Source organism: Myxine glutinosa, chromosome 6 (genome assembly GCF_964187855.1).
Source record: "Myxine glutinosa chromosome 6, kmMyxGlut1.1, whole genome shotgun sequence".
Classification (NCBI taxonomy): Eukaryota; Metazoa; Chordata; class Myxini; order Myxiniformes; family Myxinidae; genus Myxine; species Myxine glutinosa.
In genome coordinates this window covers 109,551,998-109,569,185 of record NC_136266.1, presented here as the reverse complement: position 1 = coordinate 109,569,185, position 17,188 = coordinate 109,551,998, and the positions used below count along the sequence as shown (strand labels likewise).

Genomic DNA, 17,188 nt, shown 5'->3' with positions numbered 1-17,188 from the left:
TGATCTTGCTCCTTCATTACTCCAGAACAGACAATGAGATCATCTACTTCCGTTCTGATGCAAACAAGCAGTGAAAAGAACACAGAGTGTATAACATTAACCTGTTGAAAGAAACTTTAGGAGACGATGTGTGCAATGAGTTGCTCTTTGTACATGCCTACTCAGGATGTGATTCTACTTCAAGGATTTTCGGCATCGGAAAAAAGTCAGCCTTCCGGAAATTAGTGAAATCTGATCCTGTCATGAAGTCCTGTGCTAGTGCATTCATCCTTCAAAACAAATCTCAAGAGGACATATCAGATCTTGGCAAAGACCTGATGGTTGATCTCTTTGGTGGCAAGTCTAATGATACGCTATCATCACTGCGCCATATCATTTTCACCAAAAAAGTGGCAACTGCTCAAGCATTTGTCACTTCTGAACGGCTCCCCCCAACATCACCTGCAACAATATTCCATAGCCAACGTGTGTACTTTCAAATTATGGTATGGATGGGGATGGCAAATGAAATGAACCCAACTGAATGGGGATGGAAACAGGAAAATGATCAGTTAATTCCAATTATGACCCAAAACAATGCTGCGCCTGACGAACTCTTGAACATTATCCATTGCAACTGTTTGGGGGGATGCAAATCCTCTCGATGCAGCTGCAGACGCTATGGACTCCGCTGCATTGCTGCATGTGGCCCTTGCCAAACTGAAAACTGTGACAATCCAAACAACACTCAAGAGGTCGATACTGAGGAGGAGGATGACATTCAAAACTGAACGCTCTGAAACTTATTCTATGGACAAAGGTGTTTGTGCATTAGGTGACAGCTGAAGGTCATGAGTTCAATTTCATAATGATTCAACAGCTCAGTAATATCCAAAGTTGTCTTAATGTGTTCCTTGCCCCCAAAAACCTGGGGATAGACATCAAGATCATTAAATTTGAGTCAATAGTTATGGACTTGCGGTCATTTGGAGGGGTTGGCGGCCATTATTGACGCCATATTGGATTTTTGTGTTACATATAATGGCCCACTTTCATTTTTAATGGTCTTAATGTGTTCCTTGCCCCCAAAAACCTAGGGATAGACACCAAGATCATCAAATTTGAGTTGATAGTTACATAGTTATGATCATTAAGAGGTTTCGGCGGCCATCTTGGACGCCATCTTGAAAAAAACACTTTTCCGGGGGTCCTACTTTGGTAAACATTTAGTATGTTATAACGTACGCTAAATCCTACCAGAATCAGTTGAGAAACCTTTTGTAGCAATTTTTGGGGGGTTAAACTGTATTTTGACCTGACTATTTACATCACTTTCAAGGATCAATTTATTTGTTTCGAAATGTCAAATGTGGTTTTTGTTTCTTTTAAAGGTCACATTAACAAAATCTAGAATAATTTCAACATAATTCCAATGAACTTTTGGTTCTAAGACATCTTGAAAAGTAAGTTCACCCCCACAAAAAAAATATTCCATATTAATTGCCAAGTCTGTATATATATATATACAAGAGCGAGTTGACTTTGGGGTTGGCAAGAGTGCTATGGAGTTGTGGTCGGCTAGGGGGGGGGGGGGGGCGGGATTGAAGACTTGGGTTGTGTGTTTATCGGTGAGGGAGGAATGATTGAGGACGTGGGGGGCAGGGGTTGAGGACTTGGGAGGGGGGAGGATGACCCAACTTGTTTTCAATAAAATACAGAATAGTGCAGAGAAGATCAACAATTACATGGAAAGTACATATATAATAAATACATATAGAAAAGAATGGAAAATAGGAGCATAAAGGCTTGATTACCCAAAACAATCTAAATTCCGGAAGATTATGTACCAAGTTTGCCAGTAACTTCTAGGCCTCCAAACCTCTGCATGCTCTTAATGGCTTCAGAAAGTGCATCCTTGGACATGAGTTCGCCAGACAGTGCGTCAGGCTGTTTCAGATATCCAAACCTCGTCATCCAGTCCTGTGGGACATCGTACACACACTCAGCATCACTCATAATCCACAGATGGACAACAATGCAGGATTGGCTTCAAACATCAACTTCAATTAACCCCTGTAAAGTCCCTTCTTTAGCCCCTCACCTGCAGTACTGATTTTCGGCGGAAAGCTACGGAGGACCAACACGCGTGTGGTTCTTGGAGGACGTTATTTTATGATTAACACAAAACTAATGTTTACATCGCATTCCAATTACAATTAGCCATTCTTACCAAAATGTCTTTGCTTCTGCTGATTCATTTCCTTTGTTAATTTTTCATGCACATTTATAACGAAGTGTATTTCAAGCAACACATAAGAAAAGCGACAGCATCCGGACAGCATCGTACATGGAACCTCGCATGACACTGCTCATGGAAACACCGCATGATACCTGCATGACACCACTCGGGTTATACACCTTCAGTCAAACTGAAAGGAAAGATTGTTTTCTCAGTGTGCGTGTTCAAGCGGAAATTCGAAATTCAATCTTTTTGGGCCCAAAATAATCCTTATCCTCCACTGGCATCTTTTAAAAGAACTGAGCAGACAGAAGAGATGAATGACATTGCGAATGAAAACGAAGATGGGATGTGGGCTTATCGCTAGGAGATGATACACATTCAAGGTCTGGAATCGCTCATCGATGTAGCATTTCTCTCAGACATAGCAGCATGGATGTGGATACTCTTTGAGACACATTAATGGAGGTGGATACTCTTTGAGACACATTAATGGAGGTGGATACTTTTTGAGACACATTCATGGATGTGGATACTCTTTAAGACACATTAATGGAGGTGGATACTCTTTGAGACACATTCATGGAGGTGGATACTTTTTGAGACACATTCATGGAGGTGGATACTCTTTAAGACACATTAATGGAGGTGGATACTCTTTGAGACACATTCATGGATGTGGATACTCTTTAAGACACATTAATGGAGGTGGATACTCTTTGAGACACATTCATGGAGGTGGATACTTTTTGAGACACATTCATGGAGGTGGATACTCTTTAAGACACATTAATGGAGGTGGATACTCTTTGAGACACATTCATGGATGTGGATACTCTTTAAGACACATTAATGGAGGTGGATACTCTTTGAGACACATTCATGGATGTGGATACTCTTTGAGACACATTAATGGAGGTCGATACTCTTTGAGACACATTAATGGAGGTGACACATTCATGGATGTGGATACTCTTTGAGACACATTAATGGATGTGGATACTCTTTGAGACACATTAATGGATGCGGATACTCTTTGAGACACATTAATGGAGGTGGATACTTTGAGACACACACACACACACACACACACACACACACACACACACACACACACATATATGTACGCACACACAGAAGTGGATACTTTGAGACCTGGTGAGTGTTCTGTTGCACCTTCTGAAACCCACTACACACTACTTCTGAAACCCCACTGGAGATAACAACCAACAACACACACACTTCATCATCTTTTAGCAATAGCTGCAAAAATCTTGTACAATATATCTCTTGTGCCCCAGAACCAAACAAAGAATATATTTACAACAGCCCTCACAGCTCCCCCCCAACACTCCCCCCACCTCCTCCTGCCCCACCATGATTTATAGTAAACTAGCCGAAAGCACTCAGCATTGCCCGAGTTCTTTTTGAATGAATTTACTACTATAATTCAGCTTTTACTCGCGGCCGTAGAAGATTGACGACTATATTTCAGCTCAGCTTTTAATTGCGAAATGGACCCAGCCCAGCTGAGGTGGGCCTCGACCGGCCTCGCCACCTAGCCTATAACCTTCCCGGGGCCCGTCCCAACATTTTTAGTTCTTTTTGAATGAATTTACTACTATAATTCAGCTTTTACCCGTGGCCGTAGAAGATTGACTACCATAATTCAGCTCAGCTTTTAATTGTGAAATGGGCCCAGCCTGGCCGAAGCGGCCTCGACCAGTCTCGCCACCTTGCCTAAAACCTTCCTGGGGCCCGTCCCGACATTTTTTGTATTAGAGGTTTCCTCCTATCTTTCACCGTTTAGGAGATTATCTTGCGCAGACAAACAAACAAAAACTCTCTTTTATAATATAGAGAGAAGAAAGAAGAGATATCAGTTTGAAAGTTGATTTTAAATTTACTCTGTGCATTCACAAGCTCCAGATATGTCCTTCGTCCAGAAGCACCCAAACTAGATACTGTCTCCCTCAGGAAAGTCGACCTGGTACATCCAGATCTCATGTAAATGTAGCTGGCACAATTTGTGTATTTTCACGTCACAAAGATGTCTTTGTCGAAGAGTGGTATCCATTGCTTTGTTGGTAATGACGCACAGCATTGTCATTTTGTCTTTCAATTGCAAACGTCCATGAAATAAATCACTAAATCTGCCATGTTCACAAGGTTCAAAGTTCATTCACCGGTAGTGATCCATCGTAGGTTTGGCCAGAACGCGCCCATCTACAATCCTTCAGGTCTTGTGTAGGCCCACATCGTCGGGATTTTTCAGTAAGGAAATCTGTAAGCTCTCAGCTTTTTGGGCAAACTGAGAAAATTCTCCAAACTCTTTTGTGGTGCGGAGGCACAGTCCTTTCTCTCAGGTACTTTTCCTGTAGCTTAGGCTTTTTTTAGAAGGTTTGTGAGACATTTTAGGTAGCAAACCTTATCTCGTGCATACAAAATCCATAAACATGCCCAAATCAACATTGCTGCTAAGGGGTTTACACATGCACACCGAGCATTTTGCCAAAATTCATAGTTTCCAAAAGACCCAAAATACCTCTTCATCTTCTCTTGCCCTTATTGTAGCTTGTCGCTGTTGTTGTTGTGTTAGCCTTCTCATTCTACCATGTTCATCTTCTCTTGCCCTTATTGTAGCTTGTCGCTGTTGTTGTTGTGTTAGCCTTCTTATTCCACCCTCTTCATCTTCTCTTGCCCTTATTGTAGCTTGTCGCTGTTGTTGTTGTGTTAGCCTTCTTATTCCACCCTCTTCATCTTCTCTTGCCCTTATTGTAGCTTGTCGCTGTTGTTGTTGTGTTAGCCTTCTTATTCCACCCTCTTCATCTTCTCTTGCCCTTATTGTAGCTTGTCGCTGTTGTTGCTGTGTTTGCCTTCTTATTCTACCATCTTCATCACCTCTTGCCCTTATTGCAGCTTGTTGCTGTTGTTGCTGTGTTAGTGTGTTAGCCTTCTTATTCTACCATCTTCATCACCTCTTGCCCTTATTGTAGCTTGTCGCTGTTGTTGCTGTGTTAGCCTTCTTATTCTACCATCTTCATCACCTCTTGCCCGACCTCGTGCATCCCTGCTCGTGGTACGATATTTATGTTTTAACCACATGTTACGACTTTAACCCAAACTCATCTTCATCCTCTTTCGTATGCAGCACCAGGCTGCTGGTTATTAATAGATAAGTTACTGAAATTAGATGTCACACCGAGGCTTTCAAGATGAATTCACAGTTTTCGTACGGATCGACTGCAACGGGCGAAGTGCAACAATATGGTATTACGTGTCAGGGTTTTGAGTCGAAGGTTGCGTTCTCTCTCCAATTTTGTTTTCTTTGTTTACAAGTACCTGCTCCAGTTCAAGTCCTAATTGTAGTACGTATTATAAAATGTGCTGATGATACAGTAAATAGTGAGTTCCGAATGAACGATAAGCATGAATATGTTAACAAAGTTGAGAAGTTTGCAGACTGGTATGAACATCTTTATTTAGTTCTTAATGTCAATAAGACAAAGGAAATTGTTTTTGATTTTCACCATTTAGCAGGTGGCCATGACCCTTTGATTATTCATTATCAAGGTATAGAACAAGTTTATGAGTATAAGTATTTGGGCACGATGATCAATTCCTCGTGAAAATAGAGCAATAATTCCCAAGTGTAGCCCGGTAAAGCAAACCAAATATGATCTTTTCTAAGAAAATGGAAAGAGTGGCATGTTGATATTAATGGCATTTTGGTTATTTCCTATCAGTCCTTTATTCATAGTATTCTTACTTTCAATTTGATATTGTTGCTGTTATGGAAAAAGGACCCCGGGGTGACACACTCAACACATAAAGAACCCTCACTTAGATATTTCAGGAGTTAGTGTGTTTCAAAGATGGCGACTTGGACTCGATTTGGGGACTTGACCTCGAGTCACAAATTTTGTGACTTGCGACAACTTGAGACTTGGCCTTAAAGACTTGAGACTTCAGCTTGTCGACTTATTGACAATGACGATGAATGAATAAACACTATGTCAAAATATATATCTCAATGATGTCTTTGTAACTAATTTTCATTCAATGTCTGGTAGGATGTGATTATGTTTGAAAACAAAGACTGCCGGAGTCATGCTCCAAAAGGGAGCACAAACTCGGTAAATAGGCCGCGCCAAGTTGATAAAAGGTATTACTGAAGCGCGGTGCTACGCGCGCTACTTGTATAGCAAGGAGGAAGCGGACAACGCGGTAAGTTCAAAGAGTCTTTATTACAAGAGCTCCACTGTAGCACTGGAGCGCTCCGGGCTGCGTGCCCGGTGTATATCCCGCGGCCACGCCTACCCCTCGGGCGTGGCCGCCGCCCACTTGGTGCGCGGAATGATGCCATCACGCCAGTGAGCTTTCGTGTCCGCCACACGCGCCCCCCCAGAATTACCGCGCACCTGGAGGGCCAGTTTGCGGGGCAAACGGATGACCCGGCCGAAGTGCCCTCTGGCGACTGGCGGCGTCCGGGGTGCAGGGATGCCAGCTGGGATGCCTCCGGCTGCACCCGGGATGGGTGCAGGACCGGGGGGTGGCGTGCCGGTGGGCCTGGGCGGTGCCGGGGGACCGCCCACAGGGGGGCGGCCCTGACGCGGTGGGCGAGCCACTGGCGGTGTGTGGTCCACGTCAAGGTGGGCCGGCTTGAGGCGATCCACTGAGATGCGGTCGGGAGTACCGCCGATGTCCAAGGTGAAATGTTTCACCCCGGTCTCCAGCACGCGGAAAGGCCCGTCGTACGGGGGCCGCAGTGGTGTCCGGTGGGCGTCGTGCCGGACGAAGACGTACTCCGCAGTGCGAAGCTCCGGGGCGACGTGCGTAGGCGGGTGCCCGTGGTGCGCCGTCGGCACCGGGGCGAACCTCCGGGCTGTCTCCTGCAGCGCTGAGCGCTCCTGCGCTGCGGACCATGGTGTCGTGGGGTCGGGGAGGAACTCGCCCGGCACCCGCAGCGGTTGTCCGAAGACCAACTCCGCCGCGGATGCGTGCAGGTCGTCCTTGGGCGCCGTCCGGAGGCCGGCAGGACCCAGAGGAGCCTGTCGACCCAGCCGCCGTCGCGGAGGGTGGCCCGGAGCGCGGCCTTCAACGAGCGGTGGAACCGCTCGCACAGGCCGTTGGCCTGGGGGTGGTAGGCCGTGGTTCGGTGCAGCTGGACCCCGAGCCCCCGCGCGACTGCCCCCCAGAGCTCCGAGGTGAACTGGGGGCCGCGGTCGGACGAGATGTCCGAGGGGGCGCCGAACCGGGCGACCCAGGTGGCGATGAACGCCTGCGCGACGTCCGCCGCCGTCGTCGCCGCCAAAGGCACGGCCTCCGGCCACCAGGTGGTGTGGTCCACCATTGTCAGGACATGGGTGAAACCCCGCGAGGGGGGCAGAGGTCCCACCAGGTCCACGTGCACGTGGTCGAACCTACGTTCCGGCACCCTAAACGGGGCCAATGGGGCCTGGGTGTGCCGGTGCACCTTCGCACGCTGGCACGCGAGGCACGTCCTGGTCCAGCCGCGGACGGCCTTCCGGAGGCCATGCCAGACAAACTTGTCGGCGACCAACCTCTGGGAGGCCTTCCTGCCCGGGTGGGACAGGCCGTGGATGGTGTCAAAAACCTGGCGCTGCCAGCCCGCGGGCACGATGGGGCGATGCCGCCCGAGGGAGACGTCGCACAAGAGGGCCGTGCCCGCGCCGTCGAATGGCACCTCGGTGACGCGGAGGCCCATGACGGCGGTCCGCAAGGCCTGGACGCCGGGGTCGGCGGCCTGGTCCGCCGCCATCCGGGCATAGTCGATGCCAAGGTGGACTGTGTGGGCGACGGACCGGGAAAGGCAATCCGCCACCGGGTTGTCCTTCCCCGCGACGTGCCGGATGTCCGTTGTATATTCGGACACGGCCGAGAGGTGACGCTGCTGCCGGGCCGACCACGGCTCGGTGACCTTGCCCATCGCGAAGACCAGTGGGTTGTGGTCGACGAAGGCCGTGAACGCACGGCCCTCGAGCAGATGGCAGAAGTGCCTGACCGCCAGGTGAAGCCCATGCAACTTGCGGTCGAAGGTACTATAACGGCGTTCGGGCGGGCGAAGCTGCCGGCTGAAGAACGCCAGCGGTTGCCAGGCACCACGCACCCATTGCTCGTGCACCGCGCCCACCGCGTAGTCCGAGGCGTCGGTGGTGAGGGCGATCGGTGCATCGGGCGCCGGGTGCGCGAGCATGGTGGCGTTAGCCAAGGCGAGCTTCGCACCCGCGAACGCTGCGTCCATCTGCTCGGTCCAGGTAATGTCACCTTTGCCCGGCTTCCCTCGGAGGGCCTCGTGCAAGGGGCGCAGGAGCTGGGCGATGCGGGGCAGGAACCGATGGTAAAAGTTTACCATGCCCAGGAACTCCTGGAGCCCCTTGATCATGTGGGGGAGCGGAAACCCCTTCACCACCTCCACCTTGGCCGGTAGGGGGACGGCCCCGTGCCTGGTGACGCGGTGCCCCAAAAAGTCGATGTCAACGATGCCGAACCGGCACTTGGCGGGGTTCACGATGAGGCCATGCTGGCCCAGACATTCGAAGAGCGTGCGGAGATGGTGTAGGTGCTCTTCGGGGGACGCGCTGGCGACGAGGATGTCATCCAGGTAGACGGAGACGAAATCCAAGTCGCGCAAGACGCTGTCCATTAGTCGCTGGAACGCCTGAGCCGCATTTTTCAACCCGAAGGGCATCCGAAGAAATTCGAAAAGTCCGAATGGCATGATGACCGCCGTCTTCGGGATGTCTTCTGGCCTGACGGGGACCTGATGGTAGCCGCGTATGAGGTCCACCTTTGAAAAGAAGGACATGCCCGCCAACCGGGCGGAGAAGTCCTGAATGTGGGGGACGGGGTAGCGGTCGGGGGTGGTGGCATCGTTGAGGTGCCGGCATTCCCCGCACGGTCGCCATCCCACGCCGGGCTTTGGCACGATGTGGAGCGGCGACGCCCAAGCACTCTCGGAGCGCCGCACGATGCCAAGCCGCTCCAGCATAGCGAACTCCGCTTTAGCTACCGTGAGCTTCATCGGCTCGAGGCGGCGTGCCCGGGCGTAGACCGGTGGCCCGGCGGTGGGGATGTGGTGTTCCACCCCGTGCTTGACGGCCCCCGCCGAGAAGGTGGGCCGCGTGAGGGCCGGGAAGCCGGCGAGGAGGCGGGTGAATTCGTTCACTGCCGGAAGCGTACAGATGAACCTGGCCGGAACCGATCCGATCAGCAAGCCGCTCGGCGAGCCGCTCGATGAGCCGCTCTGGGAGCTGCTCAACGAGGCGGGCAGCGCGCAAGCGAGCGAGCTGAACATCTCAGCCTGGACAAGCCTTCTGTGCTTTACGTCCACCAACAGGCCATTGGCACAGAGGAAGTCCGCGCCAAGCAGTGCCATAGGCACGTCGGCAGTGACGAACGACCACCGGAAAACCTGCCCTCCGAACCGCAGAGAAAGGCAGCGTTTTCCGTATGTGCGAATGGACGTACCGTTGGCAGCAAGCAGCGCGGGGCCCCGGCCCGCGGTCTGCTTGTCGGACGTACCGGCGGGAACGACACTCACCTGCGCTCCCGTGTCGCACAGGTAACGGCGCCCGGATAAGGTGTCCGTGATGAACAGTAGGCTGTTTGAACGGCCGGCGCTCAGTGCCACTACCGAGGGCCGGCCCGGGCGTTTCCCGACCTGCCGAATGAGCACGGCGGGCGACATTGCCGAGCCTCGTGGCCGAACTGGGTGTGGAAAAAACACCAGGTTGGCGGCGGAGGCGGTGGAGGCCGCGGTTTTCTCCGCGGCGGCGGTGGTGGGTGGGGCGTGGCGGCAGCCGCGAGGTGTGCATCAGCATCAGCCACGAGGTGTGCATCAGCCTCGGGATTTGCGACGGCCGCGCCAAAACTCGCCTGCGTGTCCAAAGCCGCGAAGAACCTGTCGGCCTCGGCAGCGAGAGCTCGGGGTTCCGTCGTCGCAGAACCGGCCAAGGCGAGGCGTACTCGTGCCGGCAGCTGGCGTCGAAATAACGCCCGGAATAGAGCGTTCGGGGTTTCGTCGCCCATCAACGACAGCATATGGTCCATGCGGACCGACGGTTGCGTGTCACCGAGCTCGGGGAGGTCCAGGAGGCGGTCGGCCCGTGCGTCCACCGTGAGGCCGAACGTGGCGAGGAGGAGACGCTTGATCGCCTCGTACCTGCCGTTGGCCGGTGGGTTCCTCAGGACCGACACGACGCGGGCGGCCGTGCCGGGCCCGAGGGAGGCGACCACGTGGCAGTACATGGTCTCGTCCACCGTGATGCCTCGAAGTCGGAACTGGGCTTCTGCCTGCAGGAACCAAACTTCGGCTTGAGCCTCCCAGAACTCGGGGAGTTTGATTTGGACCGCGTTGGTTGCCATTGCTGTGGTGCGTTCGGGTGGTCAGCGACGGCTGACCAGAACGTCGGTGGGTCACCAATGAAGCGCGGTGCTACGCGCACTACTTGTATAGCAAGGAGGAAGCAGACAACGCGGTAAGTTCAAAGAGTCTTTATTACAAGAGCTCCACTGTAGCACTGGAGCACTCCGGGCTGCGCGCCCGGTGTATATCCTGCGGCCACGCCTACCCCTCAGGTGTGGCCGCCGCCCACTTGGTGCGCGGAATGATGCCATCACGCCAGTGAGCTTTCGTGTCCGCCACATTACGTACTTATACATCGCCCAAAGTGCCGCTGAGTTCCGAGCCTTCAATCGCACATACATGTGTCTAGTGGAGTAAAAGGAGGTAAAATTATGAATAAAAGCAAGTCGAGCTATAGTATCTTTCATTACATGGATGATATGCCATTGAATTCAGGAGGCATGTATGCGTGCGTACTGCGTATATGTATATATGTATGTATACGTATGGAATTGTTACTGCTGCTGCTCTGTTCAGATCATACCCATTTAGCTTCTTCTCTTTCTGCTTCTTCTTCTTTTTTAGTCTACCTGTTTTATGGCTTACAATGGGACTAAACTAAACAAACAAACAAACAAACACACGTAATGGTTTTACTTTGAGTGGACATTCTCACCATTACTCCATCGAGACTGGGCGTCACTGTGTAGCAATTGTTTCTGCTCTCTGCGCTTGCACGCTTCACTTCGTTATAGGTAGCATGGCAGAGATTCCGAGGGTGATCTTATTTGCTTAATTTTGATCTTATTCTGTGGGTGACCATTAGGTTAACAATTCTGAATTAAAGCAATTAAACTTTGTCATTTTTATTTTCTCCATGTCATTTATTTTACAGAGTACACATGCCCAAAAAAAACCCATCAAGCTCACATAAACAACCAGCTCATGACTCGTGTAAACCTTTTGAATATTAAAGGCATACACGTAACCAAGGTCAGTGATATATGACATTATGACGTGACACTTGACTTGAGACTTGTCCTTATAAACTTGAGACTTACTTGAGACTTGGCTCAGGTGACTTGTTGACATCTCTGGTGTGTTTAGTCAGGTTACCTTCTCCCTCGTAGTAGGGACAGAGAAAATGTGTTGTGTGTGTTTAGAAGGTCCTATATCCCCGTTGTAATTTCCTTTGTGAAATCACCCGATCCACTCTCCCAACCCCACCCTCACCCTCATCCATCCATCCATCCCTCCCTCCATTGAAATCCTTTACACTTTCACTTGCAAACCTCTCTTGCCTCGTTCCTCTCGAAAATCCCTCAACCTTTCCCTCTCAGAACCTCTTGGACCCCATACATTCTTAAAATCCCCCTCTTCATTCAATCAATTTCAATCCTTCCCATCCTCAATCCATTTGAATCCCATCCCTCTTCCTCCTGCATCTTCCCACCGTACAAACCATACACACAATGCAATATGTCTCACAGCACACACATTATGCCACAAAACACACATTCAGAGCTATGTTCGCGCTAAAAACCTGTGTTGCATGCATCAATCACACTGTGCCAGTTCTGCGCTGCCAGGGAGGGAAAGCTACATGGCCACATTGAAGACCACAATACGGACACCGTGCAGCGATTGGGCGGGATTGCTTGGTCAATGTCTGAGTTGCGCTGAAACCAACGAGTTACGCTGGAGAGAAACAGGTTGCGCTTACCAAAGGATTCTGAGGGTAAACGGCAGCACATAATCCTTAAGGGGAACGGCTCCATCCACACATACTGATACACACGATCGTCTGACACCCCACACCCACACAGCACTCACATTTCCTCCCTTCCATTTTCTTCCCTCCACGTTGGATCAATGCAAGCCCGCTTAATTGCGTCAGGATAGCGAGAGGTTGAGACAATGCCCCAGACTCTCTCTTTCTCTCTACTTTTCATGGTGTGAGTGAGGCGCCTGCCTTATGTCTTCGATTAATAAAAGTTTATAAGGTTATCCTTAAGTGTTAGGGGTTAAGACTGTTCTGCGTGTCTCTGCATTCCGTATATACTTGAATTGTGCTGTAAATACGTGCTATTGGTTAACGAGAATATAAACTTTCCAAACCTGCTCAGTGTGTTTTCCTCCATTTGTTAGACATAGCATACATAATAAATAGATGGGAAGTTGTGCCCTATTGATTTGTTCCACTAGCTTTTCTGACCTCCCACCTATGGTTTGGTCAGCCGTACATAATAAGTAGACAGGGTGGGAAGTCGAGAGCGCAGTTCTCCAGGTGGGATAGCTAAACCACCAGTGAGGTAAAGCGATTGTGGGCGTGGGGACCCTGCTAGATTTAGCTACCTCAACCGGCGTCTGCGGTTGCTCAGCAACCTGTGGGGGTCGTGGAGTTATCCGTGGTTGGTTGGCTTCAGGGTAAGAGGTCGAGTGGTGGGTCCGAGCCAACCTCTCATGAACCCCGCGTGCCACACCGAACCTTTAACACTATGTACATTTGGTAATATGTCAAAAGATAATTTTAAGAAACTTGAAATACCCAGGAAGATTGTCCAGCGTCTGGACAAACCCTCAATTTGTACATTGGCTGAGATATGTGCCGTGTTGAAGGTTCACAGGATAATGTGGAAGCCGTCGCACCCACTTGGTGTTTCTTTCTGTTTTAATCATACAGGCATTCGCCTTCACCTTAAGCTTCACCTTATTCGCCTTATGCTGTCGTTTTAAGCAGACATTTGTGCTAATTCCATTCACATGTTCAATGCTAATATGAAGAGGATCTGATGCACCCTTTTTGAATTGAATTGCCAGTGGATGAAAATTTTCAATGTTTCACGTGGACAATAAAAAAAAAATGGAATAGAATGGGTGCGGCTGTGCCACTGATGCAATGCCTTGTGTAGGTCAGGGCAGGATTTAGTAATTTGTTTATGGTGCTGGCGATAGCTTGCCTACCCTTCATGAATAACGCCGTGGGGTCTTTACACATCCACCAACCTTCATGAATAACGCCGTGGGGTCTTTACACATCCACCAACGAATGCCAACACATGGGACTCCCAGTTTAACGTCCATCAGAGGAATGGCATCGTTGATGAATCATCCTGCCAGTGACACACGAGGATGGCAGTTTAGGGGGGGGGGGGGGGGGACATCTAGGCCATCCTGCCAGCCAGGGTCGGAATCGATCGGAATCGAACCGTCCACCTACCAGACGGAACGCGAACACTGGTATAGAGTCTTTCTGAGAAAAGCAAGCGTCACATTCATCAAATACGTAGAACCACCTTTTGATGCCATTTTCCCCCTGCAGCGCAGGATTTGGCCTTTTTCAAGCACCGTGGTCCCCTTTTTGAAGCAATGTTTTATGGTCGGATGCCCTTCCTGCCGCAAGCCCTCTTCCTCGCCTCTTGCGCCACACAGGGAATTACCAGTGAGCTGGTACTCAATTTGCCGACCTCGGAAGGATGACAGGCTGAGTCAACCCCCCTGGTGTTAATTCAGCGATCGACCGGGATCCGAACCCAGGATCCTAGGATCCCAAGCCGGCACCCTAACCGCTAAGCCAACACCAGGCTCATTCATCAAATACGTACATCGAATAGAAACACGAGATATTCATTCATCGCGGATCGCGGATTCCACGGATCGTGGATCATGGATCATGGATCATGGACGGCCTGTTTTGGGAAACCCAGGTCGGGTAGTGCGGTTTATAATCCGGAAGCGTGGGTGCATGGAGTCTGCTAGTTGTGTGTTCGCACGTGGCGGTTACTCCGGTGGAAACCTGAGGTTTCAACAGGTTAGTTCGTCTCAGCTTTTTACGAAATTCGTTCTGGAATACTAATAGTAACTATCACGTATTAACATTATTACATTGAACCGCGGGTTATCCTGGTAACCCTAACAGCTCGGGATATCGGAAGTTTTTACCGGAGGACGGAGGTTTTCACCACTGTCTATCTGTTTGTTTGTCTGTGAGCAGGATCTCTCAAAACGAAACTTGGTGGACAGTTTGGTCATGTAAAAAAGACGAAATTATTATTTTTTGGTGAAGATCTGAATCCGGATCAGATATTTTAAAAGTGATTCTTCACCATTGGGAAATAGGGCAAAAAACGATACATAGCAGGATATCTCAAAAAGTTGTGGACAACTTGTGACAAAACTTGGTGAATGAGTTGGTTATGCGACAAGAACAAGGCGATTCGATTTTGGCTCATGTCGGAATCCAGATCCGACTTATCAGTGGATACAAATGGTAAAATGTTCACCCTCGCAGAGGTATGTGGTCTACCTGGCGCCGCTCTAGTTATCAATGAAATGTTTTTGCCACATACACGTTGACGTTATAAGATAAAATAGCCGGTCTTCAATTTCCCGCCGCGATGATTTACGGTTGGTAACATGATTGTTAACATATGAACTCACCATGCCTCCGAGCATGTCATCCTCGTCTATGATTTTTCTGGACGTGACGAAGGACACGAACAGCAGTAGCGTGACAGGGACAGGGATCTTCACTCGGACAACCATGATGTCGCGACCGTCGCTCGTCGCGCAGACCCTTTGGTTTTGTTTGTCCCGGGGCACGTGAGGGTCTCTCGACGCACGACGAAGGTGTACTGAGCTCCGCCCGACGTCTTCGCCTTTTAATCTTCACGTCGCCTGAATCAAGCGTGAGTCACACCGGTCCGCTCGGAGCCTATCGTTGCGCATCCGGGAGCCACATTACTCCCTTTCCTCTTTGAACGCACGAAGGGTCGGTTACCCCCGCACTCCTCACTCCTCCCACCCCGCTTATACGCACTGATATCGTGCTGAGTTGATGATTTTTATTGTTTAAATTTTTGGATTCTTTAGAGTGTGTGAATGCAGGTAACCACACTCGGTGGTGCAATGAATGGTTCGAGTGTCCGATCTGAGTCGAGAAGGTCAGTGGTTCAAATCCCGGATGAGTCCTACCAAAGACTTAAAAATAACAAACTTAAAATAAATAAATAATAATTAAAAACATTAAATAACTGCAAGAAAAATAATAAAACTTAAATAAAATTAACTTAAATAAAAAAATTAATTAATTAAATTAAAAATAATAACAAATAAATAAATTAAATTATATAAATACAAGAAAAATATAATAAAACTTAAATGAAATTTACTTAAATAATTTAAATGAAATTTAAATTTTTATAATTTAAATAAATAATAATAATAAATAAATAAAATCAAATAATTACAAGAAAAATCATTAAACTTAAATAAAATTAACTTAAATAAATAAAATTAAATTAAATAATAACAAATAAAATAAATAAAATTAAATAATTACAATAAACAAAAAATGAAATAAAAATTAATTAAATCAAATAAAAAATTAACTGAGAATAAAAACAAATTAAATAAAAAAGAATAAAGACTTAAAAAGTCGCACGAAGGACTGAATAGCAAATCCCGTCCTGCTTCCTTACTTCATGCTGATAATTTAAAAGGATAGAGCACGGGCAATGTGGAGAAAGCAATGGCAAACTACCCAGGATAACCCTTGCCAACATACTGTCTCGGCAACACCGAAGCTCTGCAAAATAACAGTAAATCAAATTGTACGTTTACTACTGTATCGGCCTTTTTACACGAGAGCATGGAACCCCGGGGTAAACTCGGCTCCTCGAGGCCGCAAAACAAACTTCACCCTCCAGGTCCCTCCAGGTCCCTCCCGCGTTGTTTTAAACTTGTTCAGCGCCAACCCCGTCCCTTTCGAACCGGGACCAGGTCGCCTCGGGGTGACCACGAACGTTTTACACGAAGGATTAAATCCGGGGTGACCACAAACGATTTCGACTTGAAGGATTCAACACGGGGTGACCACGAACGATTTACACTTGAAGGATTCAATCCGGGTCGACCACGAACGATTTACACTTGAAGGATTCAACACGGGGCGACCACGAACGATTTACACTTGAAGGATTCAACACGGGGCGACCACGAACGATTTACACTTGAAGGATTCAACACGGGGTGACCACGAACGTTTTACACTTGAAGGATTCAACACGGGGTGACCACGAACGTTTTACACTTGAAGGATTCAACCCGGGGCAACCACGAACGTTTTACACTTGAAGGATTCAACCCGGGGCGACCACGAACGATTTACACTTGAAGGATTCAACTTGGGGTGACCACGAACGATTTACACTTGAAGGATTCAACATGGGGTGACCACGAACGTTTTACACTTGAAGGATTCAACACGGGGTGACCACGAACGTTTTACACTTGAAGGATTCAACACGGGGTGACCACAAACATTTTACACTTGAAGGATTCAACCCGGGGCGACTACGAACGTTTCACACTTGAAGGATTCAACCCGGGGCGACCACAAACGATTTACACTTGAAGGATTCAACCTGGGGTGACCACGAACGTTTTACACTTGAAGGATTCAACACGGGGTGACCACGAACGATTTACACTTGATGGATTCAACACGGGGCGACCACGAACGTTTTACACTTGAAGGATTCAACACGGGGTGACCACGAACGATTTACACTTGATGGATTCAACCCGGGGCGACCACAAAC

At 48.9% G+C, this 17,188-nt stretch overlaps 1 protein-coding gene across 2 annotated transcripts in view; it reads right to left on the bottom strand.

Annotated features, from left to right (window-relative positions):
• Positions 1-15,377, bottom strand: part of LOC137430181 (matrix metalloproteinase-17) — a 99,093-nt gene extending 83,716 nt beyond the window's left edge. Inside the window, exons 1-2 of one of the 2 annotated variants that reach the window (XM_068120824.2) lie at positions 15,027-15,377; positions 1,827-1,959 (exon numbers count right to left, since the gene is read on the bottom strand). In XM_068120824.2, coding sequence (XP_067976925.2) covers positions 1,827-1,959; positions 15,027-15,131 — 238 coding nt within the window. In that variant the 5' untranslated portion in view covers positions 15,132-15,377. The remainder of the gene's footprint in view (positions 1-1,826; positions 1,960-15,026) is intronic. The other variant, XM_068120825.2, reaches the window with a different exon arrangement.
• Positions 15,378-17,188: the final 1,811 nt, after the last annotated feature.